At 46.3% G+C, this 12490-nt stretch overlaps 1 protein-coding gene across 10 annotated transcripts in view; it reads left to right on the forward strand.

Moving 5' to 3' along the window:
* Nucleotides 1-4119: 4119 nt before the first annotated feature.
* Nucleotides 4120-12490, forward strand: part of LOC101717170 (uncharacterized) — a 28847-nt gene continuing 20476 nt past the window's right edge. For 5 of the 10 annotated variants that reach the window (XM_087201076.1, XM_087201078.1, XM_087201079.1 and 2 more), the window contains exons 1-3: nucleotides 4120-4364; nucleotides 7018-7144; nucleotides 9534-9629. In XM_087201076.1, the coding sequence (XP_087057202.1) occupies nucleotides 4335-4364; nucleotides 7018-7144; nucleotides 9534-9629 (253 nt within the window). In that variant the 5' untranslated portion in view covers nucleotides 4120-4334. The other 5 variants (XM_021246218.2, XM_021246220.2, XM_021246222.2 and 2 more) reach the window with 5 other exon arrangements.

The following is a 12490-nucleotide window of genomic DNA, read 5'->3' on the forward strand; positions in this document are numbered from 1 at the left end:
ATCAGAGCTGTAAAGATATCCTTTATTCTTGTGGATACAATTACACCTTATAAAATCTGTTAAAGGAGTCTGTCTTAGTTGCTTTTCTCTCATTGCTGAGACAAAACGCCCAACACCCAAAGTTAAAGGGGAAAAGGTTTATTTAGCTCACATTTTGAAAAGGTTTCAGTGCATAGTCAGCTGACTTCAAGGGAGGGTGGCTCGGCAGAGGGGCATCGCAGAGGAGAAGTTCATGGTAAGGAGAAGACAGCAAAAGCGAGCAAGCAAGGGACCTTACCAGTGTCTCTCTGCCCCTTTTACCCTATCCAGGCTGCTTAGGGCGGGCAGCACTCACACCCTTAACCCTAGTGCCCTTCAGCCTAGCACTGCACCGTGAATCGATTCCAGCGTCACATACTCTAGATCCAGCCAATTCTGAAAGAGCCCCACCTGTGACCGCAGGGGGCTTTGGGGGACATCCAGACACAAACCGTAACAGAGCCTAAAATCTGTCTTAAGAGCAGAAACTAAATATGTAAGGGTTCCATAGACCTGTGATGCCAATCATTGCTAACTTTATGGTATATTTGTGTCTCCCAAGTATACAGGTCTCCAAAGGTGCAGAACTGTAAAACATCATACTGGTGACCTCTAGGTTAAAGTTTTATGGTGGTAAAACTTCTTAGGCTCAAACACCTGGCAACCCTTTACTTGTGTTCCCACTACCTTTGATGAACTGCACCTACCAGTCCGATATGAGACAGCCAACCAGATGATGTGGATATGTTTTCTGGTCTGTGCTTTTGTGATTGTTATGTAATTGTGTTATAACAGTTAGAGGTACTCAAACACTGCAGTCCAGACAATATCACTGTAACGATTAGAGATTAGGCATTAATAATTGGTAAAGTACATCTATAAACAGGTACATTCTACTCAAATTTCACTATAGTAACAGAGCATTTAAAAGGTAACAATTAGGTAAAACTTTCTTTGTGTAATTTAATATTTTGGGGGCTTTTTGGGGGAGGGTGAGACAGGGTCTTGCTATGTAGTTCAGGCTGGCCTTCAACTCACTATATAGTCCAGGCTGTTCTAGAATTTATGGCAATCCTCCTGCCTCAGCCTCCCAAGTGCTGGGATTATGGGCATGCACCACCATGCCTGGCTAATATTTTGTAATTAGATAAAGACCACTGACCAAAAAGTTATTCTAGGGCTGGGGATATAGCTTAGTGGTGCTGTGCCTGCCTGGCAAGCATAAGGTCCTGAGTTTGATCCTCGGTACCAAAAAAAAAGTAATTCTATACTAAGATGAACAGCTAAATGTGTTTCAGAGATAATGACAAAACTTAATGGTTCTAGTAATGTTGTCATGATTGTCATGCTAAAGTGCTATGTTTCCCTTGATCTCAAACCTTCTCTGTAAAGCTTTATCCGTTAGCATTCTGCAAGAATTTGACTTCTAAAATAATCATGATTGGTGAAGAAATAACACTTTCCTGGTCATATTATATATTTCAACCATTCTCCTGGGTATTCAACAATTTAGGTTTGGAACCAGAGCTAGAAAAATAAGTGAGCTAAGGGGACAGCCCATATATTGGCTCTGGCCCTCCAAGGTCAACAAGGACCCAGGACATGAGTGGACTTCTCTACGAGATGCTACAATTCTGGTGAGTCACTCAGCCTCCTGAGCAGGGAGATTGTCGGACCCCTAGAGGACAGGTGTCAACCAGTGTACAGTGTGCTAAAAAGGAAGGTCACCAAAGAGAGAAAAGTCTCCCTGCTTTTATAGAAAGCTACATAGTCAAGCAAGACTGACCCATCTGGGTGGCTGACACTGACAGAGGAACTGAGAGGATGTACACATGGTTCCAAAAGTAATGTTTGAAGAGACTTAACTGACTTCCATAGATAGCAAAAGGTTAATTTTTATTATTACAGGTCTTGCTTTAACTTGGTTTTAAACACCCAGCAGAAAAGTATGACCAAAGGATGTATAAAAATAATACCATAGAGAGGGTGGAGATTTAGCTCAGTGGTTTCACCGCCTGCCCCGCAAGTGCAAGAACCTGAGTTTGATCCCTGGTACCAAAAAAACCCCAAAAACATAGTAATAAAGGATAGATACAGAAGGGGCGCTCCAATCACTGACCCCTGCTGGCAGTTTCCAGCTACACTTGTAGCTGACCATTGTTATAGTTCAGTGAGGCTAGAAAACTACAATGGAAGCTGTAAAAGTTCAGCAAGAGCCGGGGATTTAGCTCAGTGGTTCCTCTGCCTGCCTCGCAAGCATAAGGTCCTGAGTTTGATCCCCAGTACCAAAAAAAAAAGTTCAGCAAGGATCTTCAGATTCCTCACTAAAATTGTCCTTCAAAACTACCGACCTCTCCATCTTCTTACATCTAAAATTGGAGGGACTTATGCACTAATAAGTGAGATTTGTTGCCTTTAGGTAAATAATTCAGATCTGTTGAAAAAAATCATAAAAGAAATATCAGACTTGGGGCCGGGGATTTAGCTCAGTGGTTTTGCTGCCTGCTGCACAAGCACAAGGACCCGAGTTTAATCCCCAGTACCAAAAAAAAAAAAAAAAAAGAAATGTCAGACTTATAGATAACCTCCATCAGTAGAGAGGTCTAGGACACAGCTGATTAGAATCTCTATTCCAGTCCTTCACAGCAGTGTTTGGATGTGGCTCTTTCCCCAACCTAACTTTCCATACTAGTGCTCATGCTTTGATTGTATATGGTTTCATCTCTTGGAAACAATTGTTTATTATCAACTAGAGACTGCCAAACTCCGAGTGATCATGGAGATAGAACCAACGACAAATGTGCCAGACTCTGTTTACTGGAACCCACTAGATTGATGATGTCAAGGGAATTTACAACTGCTATACCACAACATGATTTCTATCCAAGGCCCATTAGATTAGCTTTCTGGAGAAGGTCCCTGACTGTGGTCTTCCCTACACTGACTTTTCTCACATTGAAGCAGCTAGATTGAAACTATGCCCTTTCTTCCCTATCCACAGTTAGGGATAGCTCCTCAGAGGGGGGAATATTGTAGGCAGCTAAGTTAGACAGAAGTTAATATATAAGCAGAGAGAGACAGACTGTGTTCTCAAGGAAGTCAATCAAAAATAAAGACATCAGAATTGTAGCTGAAAGCTCTTGTGAAGAAGGTGAATCCTCAAGATAAAGTCACAATGGCCAGATTTGTGTACTTCCCTAAGGGAGAAGCGGAACTGTAATTAATATCACCCAGTTCATTAAGTCCTGATGTGCATCAGACACCCAGGGTAGGTGACCAGAGCACCTGGACCCATCCCTTCCCAAAATGTTCTTGTGTTTGAAGTCACAGATAAGCCAAGGTTAATGATGTCAGTCATATACCTTTGCTACATGCCCAGCTTCCCTATAGGATCAATATTAGCTAAGCAGCTTTACTTGTGATCTTATTGGTTGATTATAGTTTGACCCACCTTTTACCCACATTTGCTGTATACATTACCCCTGACCAAGGCCTCATTGGCAATCCACTTCCTGTCCCTCAGGAGCTATCTTTCAATCAACCTTTCCTACTGGTAACCTCTGTTGTTCCTTGGAATTCATTCTTTGGTTTCTGGGAGTATGAACTCGGCACATCTGACATCTAGCAGGTTGGGAGTTATATTTCTTCTATATCTATACGCTGGGAATGGGGTGAATCTGTGTCCAGGACAGTGTGGGGCAGGACAGAGCCAGATGGCTGGGAGATTTCATTTTAGAATACAATAAAATTTATGAATGGCGTCCTTAAGTATGTATGTATTTATGTGTGTATGTATTGATTGATGCAGGATCTCGCTATGTAGCCCAGGCAGGCCTCAGACTCGCGGCGATCCTCCTGCCTTAGGTTCCCAGAGTGCTGGGGATAGCAAGCGAGCGCCTTTCAAGCCTTGTGAGGGAGGAAGCTGGGCTCAGGAGCGCTTGCCTCCTGCTGTCAGCAAGGAGAGAACTACGTTACCCAGAAAGCCCCGCGCGCGCGCGTTGGCCACAGGCGCTGGGCCAATGATGGCCCAGGATGGGGGCGTTTCCGGCGCGTCGCGGATCTGGGGCGGGACTTCCTGCCTGTTGTTGGTGACGCCAATTGGACGCGTCGGTTCCGTCCACGCCCGCCCTGACAAGTGTAGGGGTGTCCTGTGGTCTAGTCCGAGAGCGCTTTTCCGAGAGAAGCGCGAAGCAGGCCAAGTCGCACCTCTGCGCGCCGGGCCGAGCCGTGAGCTTGGCGCGTCTGTCCGCCGGGGTCACCCGCCGGGGCCAGGGAGCCTGTGGGAGTCGCCGGTCCCTCGGTCCTCGCTGTCCGCGATGGCGGCGGCACTGGTGGACCCGGCGCAGGTGAGTGGACGAGGGTTCTGGCTCCCCGCTCCTCTGCTAGATGGAGGGGCTGAGGCCAAGACGGTCACAGGTTTCTTTTTGTTCGTGTTTATTTAGGAAAAGTGGAGCAGGCGCCTCACTCAGTTTGTCTCCAGCCTCAGCACACGGGGAGCTGGATACACAGACAGTAGGCAGACCGTGCTTAAAAATAGGACCTGCAGCCACAGTCTGTACCAGCCTGCCCAGTTTTCTGGCCAGAGGCCCCCTTTGATACAATAGGCACTTCTGGAAGTCAGCCTGCTCTAAGTCATGCTTGTAGAAAGCAGATTACCATCTCTTGTGACAGTCCCCGAAGCCAATAACTTCTGTAACAGGCAGCTCCATACGGCCAGGATTTGATTAATAACCGGCTGCCCTCGTTTTTGTTTCTGCTTCTAATGTAAGTTCAACCAGAGAAAGCCAGTTACACACCTCTCACTAATCAGGTAGGTTGCTTCTTTACTGGTTTCCCTTACTACAGCTTCCCCGTACCAACAGTGCCAGGCCTGCCTATGGGGGCTTAACTGGTTGAAAGAAAAATGAGGCTGCAGGCCCTGGTCTCCCATCACATGGCTAATCCAGACTCCACACTTCTGCACATCCCTGCTCATCTGCTGTGGCTAACCGCTGTGATCTCATCTTTCCTTCCCTCTTCCCTGGCTCACAGCTATTTAGGGACACCTGCCCGACTCTGCAATGTTCTATTCGCTCTCCCAGCCTTTGCCCTTGTAGCTCACTCTGCCTAGCACTGTCCTGAGATCTCTTTGAGACCAACCTTTGCATTTTTGGGAGGTTCTGCTCACATGTCACTTCTTTGGAGAGGCTGTTCCTGGCAGTTTAGGCTAAAGTGGGCCTTTTTGTGTGTGTGTAGATAATCTAGCCCAACTTTTAAATGCTGCTAAGTTGAGGTTTTTCAGGATGTTTTGGAATAAAAAGCATAAGTGGTAAAACAAGACCCCGTAATAACTGACTTTGACTCTTCCATGTGAGCGTTATTCATCACCTCATTTAATTTTGATCCCTGAGACTTAGGTTCTGTTATTACCTCTACTTTACACCAGAATGGTACAGACTGACATGTCTTAACTCTCCAGTGTCATTCAGCGCTGAAGTAGAAGTGACCCTTTGTATGTGGACTATCAGAGCTTTTTTTTTTTTTTTGCACTACCAGGGATTGAACCCAAGACCTTGTGCTTGCTAGGCATGCGCCCTGCCATTGAGCTACAGTCCCAGCCCTTAAGCCTTTGTTTTTACAGCCAGTGGCTGGGAAGCTGTTCAAGAGATACCTGAAGAAAGCTTGGCAAGGTGAGCAGGTGAGGAGGGCTCCTTCAGCAAAGAGCTGCCTTGGTCATTAGGGAGCGGAGCAGACAGAACTGGATAAAGGTGAGGTGTATTGGTTATTTAAGGAGGGCTGAGAGGGCCTGTGAGGCTGCATGGCTCTCCTCCAACACCCTTGAGATTTTTCCTGGAAAGGCAAGATCGCATGGTGTTTGGCTGGATGTTCCTTCCACCTTTCACTGTACAGCACTGTGACCAGGAAAAGCCTGTGTTTTCATGACCACAAACAGCGTTCCCTCAGCCATGTGAAATTTCTGGTCTGGAAGTACACTGGTTTCAAGGCTATCGGCTGACAGTGCTTGGTGGGAGGAGGGAAAGGCTCATGGTTCCTTGTGCAGACTTCCTAGAAGTATGTAAAACCTAGGGAGGTAGACGGAGAGAATGAGCTGTCCCAGGCCCTGGCACTCCCCAGGGGTTTGGCATCCCATGGGAACTTCTCTATAAGTTTGGTGATTAGGACTCTGCACACATCAGAAGTATTTGGAGGAGCTGCTGAAACAGACTGACTGATTAAAAATTGGTAGAAATGGCTCATGAATTTCCCACTGTAGATTTATATTGATGGTAGAAGATGATTGGTGTTACCTTTAAAATCTGGGCAGCAATCCTCTCTCTAAGGATAAGATGTGAGACTGGTTGAATTTGGGAAGGTCTTCTGGCCTCAGGTCACTGTGACATAGATTTGACTGATGGTGGTGTTAACCTCAGAAGCTGGGAAAGGATCAACGAAAGTCCTAAAGCCCATGAAGCAGGAAATATTTTCTCCCTGTGTAATGAATATTATTGACAATGTGGGAATTGCCGTGTTAATCTGGAAGTCAAGGCTCAGGGGTGAAGTGAGGTTGCAAAGGTTGCACAGCCATCAAGTGTCTGTGTTTTAGGAGTTTGGATTCTGATTCCAGGAGTCTCACTTAGATCTGTGGATGTGTAGTCACTAACACAGAAGGTGAAGCCCTCAGCCTGGGGCAGGCACCGGGCTGGACCCGTGAGGCTCAGGTATTGCTGCTGTCATTGGAATCGTCATTGTCACTGATTTTCTCTCATTCCTCTAATGTCTGGAGCCCTGACTGTCCATCTCACAGCCCAGTTTCCTTTGCCGAATTATCTGATGGCTCCCGCACAGAAGGGCTATCTCCTTTGCACTGCTGCCTTCTGTCCACATCCCCATCTCTTGCCCCCTTGAGCTCAGCGCAGAACGTGGCCCTCAGGAAGTGTGGTGTCAGCAGGGCTGTGCTGTCTCTCTGCTGTTTCCAGCCAACCATGTAAGACAGCCCATAACTTCTAATTGACCCTCCAGGTGCCTGTGACCTTCGAGGATGTGGCCGTGACCTTCACCCAGGAGGAGTGGGGGCAGCTGGACCTGGCTCAGAGGGCCTTGTACCAGGAGGTGATGCTGGAGAACTGTGGGCTCCTGGTCTCACTGGGTAAGGCCACCTCCTCCTCAGTGCAGTGGACGTGGCTGCAGGCTTGGCTGGTCACGAAGACTGCTGGATCCTGCCCTGCTGCTGCTCACAGCTTCAGTCACTCCCCTCTGCCTACACTCCCCTCTGCCAGGCTGGTCCTCCTGTGTCTCTGGGCGGGAAACAGTGCCAGTTGGCTCCCAGGATGCTGTGGAGAGGGAAGGAGTGGAGGAAACCAGAGGCAAGATTTCTGGGCAGGCCCCATGAGGGACTGAGAACCACTCCAATTACAGCCTGACTTCTACATGGGCCTGCTTACTCCACTGTCTACAAAGAATGGCTTTTACTGCTTTAGCAAGACTGCAGTGTGCATGTCACCCGAGTCCTTGCTCTTAGTGGGTCAGGTTCCTGGTCTGTACTTTTCTGCATGTTTCTATTTTCCTTTCTCTGCACCTGACCTCTGTGAGACATTTTGAGGATACAAATGACACCCCAAAGCTCACACTTCCTTCCAAGTCTCAGCTGGTGCCCAGCATAGGCTGCTCTCTGCCAGAGGTTCTTAGATCAGCATCTTGTTCCTGCCTGGACTTGCACCTTCTGGGCAGTGTTGGGAAGTTCTGTGGTTGAACAGAAGAGCAGAGATGGCCGAACCTGGGTCTCTGATTGGCTCAGCTGTTCTGTCCTGTACTCTGCTCAGCCTGAGCCTTGGTTGTTCCCTGTGAAACGGTGCTGATCACCACAGGACTCCCTGGAGTGCTGTGAGAACATTCTGATACAGAGTCCCTTAGTCTGTAACCTGCAAAAGAGCACTGTAAAACTTGGCTTGGATCTCAGCAGAGATGTAGGCCAATGTAGGTGTGCCCTCCTGTGGACTCTGTAGACAGTTTGTGTGCTGGAGTCCTGGTCCTCAGCCTGGTGAGCTGAGGTGTAGGACCTTTAAGAGGCATTGCTGGGCCCAGGGATTTAGCTCAGTGGTTCGGGTGCCTGCCTCGCAAGCCAGGGTCCCGAGTTTGATCCCTGGTACCAAAAAACAAACAAACAAAAACAAAATAAGAGGCATTGCTTAGTGCAAGGTGGTTAGATCATTGGGGTGTGGGTCTTCCCAGATGTACTTCTCAGTGGAGTTCTCATGGTACCCAGTGAGTTCCTGTGAGACCAGGTAGTTGTGTCAATGAGCAATCCTGGCCCTTCTCACTCTGGCTTCTGTCTCATATGATCCCTCTCTCACCTCTCTTCACCACGTTATCTACTTTGAGGCCTAACATACAGTGGGTTACCCTATCTGAGACTTTCAGTCCCCAAGTCTATGTAAACCTGTTTTCTTTCTTTCTTTGAACCTAGGGGTGCTCTGCCACTGAGCCCTCTTTAAATTTTTTATCTTAAGACAGGGTCGTGTTAAGTTGCCCAGGCTGGGGTTGAACTTGCAGTTATCTTGCCTCAGCTTCCTAATAGCTAAGATTGTAGGCCTGTGCCACTATGCCTAGCAATATTGTTCAGTTTTGGAGTGGTACATTGGAGTTGTTGCTTGTTCCACTGAGAGCTCCACCAAGATGGGTTATCCCCCATCAGTACTAATTTCTGATTTACTGTTTGGAGTAAGTTTCTGTGGCAGCATGACACGGCGAGCCCTTGGCTTCCAGGTCACGAGGTAGAAGGTTTGTGTTGCTTCATTCCCAGGTCTGGTCTCCTAAAGGCCCAGATGACTGAGATTCTTTATCTCTTGTCTTTTTGTTTGTCCTGGGGAATGAACTCAGCACCTTTGCACTGAGGTACATCTCCAGCTTTTCTTTAAAACTGGAGGCCCTGGTACCAAAAAAAAAGAAAAAGAAAACTAGGAGGAGAGGGGAAGGAAGGAAAAAGTGATTAAATGGAAACGGAACTTTTGCAAATAGGGAGGGGAAGAAGGACTGGAGGGAGGGGAAGGGGACCAAAAAAAAGAATTAAGATGTGTTATGTGTTACAAGTTCCCCGTGATGAATATGATCATTATGTACTACAAACATGTACAAAAAACTGAAAAATAAAAGTGTATAACATTAAAAAAGTAAAAACCTAACTATTAAAAGATTTTTTTTTAGGCTGGGCATGGTGGCACATACCTGTAATCCCAGCCCTCAGAGGCTGAGGCAGGAGGATTGCTGTGAGTTCAAGGCCAGCCTGGGCTATGTAGTAAGTTCAGTGACAGCCAGAACTGGATAGCAAGGCCCTGTCTCAAAAAAAAGATTGTAAATTTTCAGACAGGGCCCTACTGAGTACCTAAATTGGTCAGCCTGGGCTCAAAGTGTGATCCTCCTGCTTCAGCCTTCCAGACTGTTAAGGTTAAGCTGGCATTATGGGTGTGCCCCACTACATCTAGCTGCTTTATCTCTTTTTCCCAAAACCCATGCATCCACATTTTTTTCTCCCTGACCAGGGTGTCCTGTTCCCACACCTGAGCTGATCCAGCAGCTAAAGCACAGGCAGCAGCCGTGGACAGCGAGGCTGGTCTGTGCCCAAAGCACACAGCCAGGTAAGAGCCAGGGTGGGGATGGGAGACCACGGCCTGGAGCCTTGGGATTGGTTTTTCTTATTTTTGTTTTTTTTTGTTTGTTTGTTTTTGAGATGGGGAGTGCTGAGAATTGAACCCGGGGCCTTCATCCTGAGCCACTTTGAGACAGGGTCTCTCTGTGTCGAAAAGTTGCCCAGGCTGGGCTTGAATTTTCGATCCTCCTGCCTCAGCCCTCCAGAGTGCTGGGATGACAGTCATGCACCCCCACGCCCATCTGGGGACTGTTCATATTGTGGGCCTGTGGGGATATTGGAGCCTTGGAGCCCTTTGTCCTGTGGCTCCTCTGACCTCCCAGCCCCAGCACACTTGTCCCTGCTCCTGGGGAGGGGCAGGTTCATGAGCTGGCTGTCTCTGGGTGCTCCTACCAAACTCCAGAATCCTAGTAGTTCAGCATAAATAATTAAATGATATGATAAATAAGTTGAATTTTTAAAAACTTATTACAATAAAAGATACAAAAGGAAAGAAGGGAAAGGAAAAAATATGAGAAAAGGAAAAAATGGAAACAAAGTCTTTGTAAATAGGGAGGGGTAGAGGGGTTGAAGGGAGGGCAGGGAAAGTGGGAAAAAATAACCAAAATGCATCATATAAAGGTACAAGTTCCCAGTGATGAATATAAATGTATACCTAAAATGTACCGATAAAAGAATTTAAGAATAAAAAATAAATATAATAAAAGATACATTGCCATGAGTTCCTCTCAAAATCTTCTTTACTTTAAACACACTAGTCCCAAGGTTCTTGCCACTTTCTGAAGCAATTCTGGAAGTCCTCTTTCCTGAGTGTCTAGTTGCGCTATTATGGCTGCTTTAGTGTCCTTAAGTGATTCAAAACATTTGCTTTTCACCATCATTTAGACTTTGGGGAAAAGGCAAAGGTGGTATGGTGCCAGATCTGGTGAGTGAGGTGGATGCGGTTACATTATGTTTTTATGAGCCTGCCTTTCTGTTGGCTGGCATTCAGCAGCAGCATTCACTGTATTTTTCATCTTACCTTGTAAAGACATGAAAGAAGACTTCCAGAACTGCTTTAGAAAGAAGCTAGAATGGTGAGAAAAGTGTTTGAAGTGTGTGTGTGTGTGGGGGGGTATTTTTAAGGGGATTAAGAGCAATGTGTCTTTTAATACAATAAATATTGAGATTTTTATTATAAGCATTCATTATACTTTTCACTCACATCTTGTATATTTCTCAGTCATACCAAAAGTTTGTGGGGGCATTGGGGAACTCTGTGCCATACGGTTAAATCATGGACCCAGGGACCTTCTAACATCAAGCTGTTGCTTTAAGATTGTCCTGACTTCTTTCCAGCTGGCACTGAATTGAAAGGAGCGGACATCACACCCATACCTAGGAACACCAGTTCCCCTCATGTTCCTCACCCAGGACTAGTCCTTGGCCACACTTGTGTCCACAGGGTTTGGATATGTGGCCCAGCTGTACAGGGAGAACAGGAGTTTTCCTAGTGGGGGAGGCTTTCTCCCCCTGGCTGTTTGCAATATCTATACCCAAATTCAGATGTGATTTCATCCCATTCCGCGTAAAAATGCACTCACTTTCCTTACACTTCCAGAAAACAACAGGTAAGTAAGTGCCTGTGCTGAGATTTCGTGAATCCATTTGCTTTCTGAGCATCTCACTGTTAAAGTGTTTCCGTGTTCATTAGCAGTGATGCTGTCAGTTCCAGCATCACTTTCCACATATGTAGGGTGTTTTTTTTAATGTTTCTGGGATTCAAATGATTGAGTTATAGACTGTGAAGGTAGACATTTATAGGATTATTCCTGTTGTTTTCCAGAGAGCTTATACCAGCTTATATTCTACCAGAGAAGAATTGACGATTCCATGGATCCGTTTCCTATCCCATTCTTGGTAGTGTAAGGCTTCTCAATTTCTGCCAATCAAATGGACACAACATAATATTTCACATGCTCTTGATTTTCATTTTACACATTGCTGTGGGGGTTTAGTGACTTACGTGATTTTTTAACCAATCTTTATTTTCTTCTGTGAAATGTCATTTCAGATAAATGCCTATTTTTCTTTGTTTTCGTTTCTCATGTTGTTTTGTAAGAGTTCTTTCTATATTCTGGTACTTCTTGTTGTTGTTCTGGTGTTGCTTTTGTACTCTAGGCCTTGGACATGCTAGCCCAGGGCTTCCTGGGTTCCTCACCCCCAACTCACATTCCTGATGCCTGTGCCAGTTATGAGTGCTGCTGGTGTATTTGGTTCCATGTGTATGTGGGTTCTGAGCTCCTGTTTTTCCTTTGCCTTGTCTCTGTCCCATCCCACTTTCCTTGTGAGCCCTGTCCTGGGAGAGGCAGTGCTCAGCTCCACTGTCACCTGCATCAGCATCTTGGAACCAGCCTTCTCTCTCTACGGGCTTCTCACCAGCACTGTACTGTGCAATTGTTTTATACATTCTGTCTTTTTGGCTACAGTACCCTTCTCTTTTTCCCTTTATGGCAACTCTTTTACAGCCTGTAGGGCTCTCTTTTGTTTTTGGTACCAAGGATTGAACTTGGGTCTTTGCACTTGCAAAGCAGGTGGCAGAACCGCTGAGCTAAATCCCCGGCCCTAGGGCTCCCTTTTTTGGATACCTGCAATTGAAAAATCCCTGATCTCTTCCCACCCAGGATTAGGCAAACTCAAGGTTAAGAACAGGGTCCTTCAAGATTGCCAACTCTGTCCAACTCCTCCGATGCCAACCACAAATTCACGATTTCCCCAAACCACCTCAGGGTCACTAATTTGCTAAAAAGACTCACCAAACTCTTTTAAGACCTATTGAGTCAGTCACGTTTGTTACAGAGTCTGTATTAG

Source organism: Heterocephalus glaber, unplaced genomic scaffold, assembly GCF_053883595.1.
Source record: "Heterocephalus glaber isolate CG9 unplaced genomic scaffold, H.glaber_assembly_v1.0 deba00001745, whole genome shotgun sequence".
Taxonomy (NCBI): Eukaryota; Metazoa; Chordata; class Mammalia; order Rodentia; family Bathyergidae; genus Heterocephalus; species Heterocephalus glaber.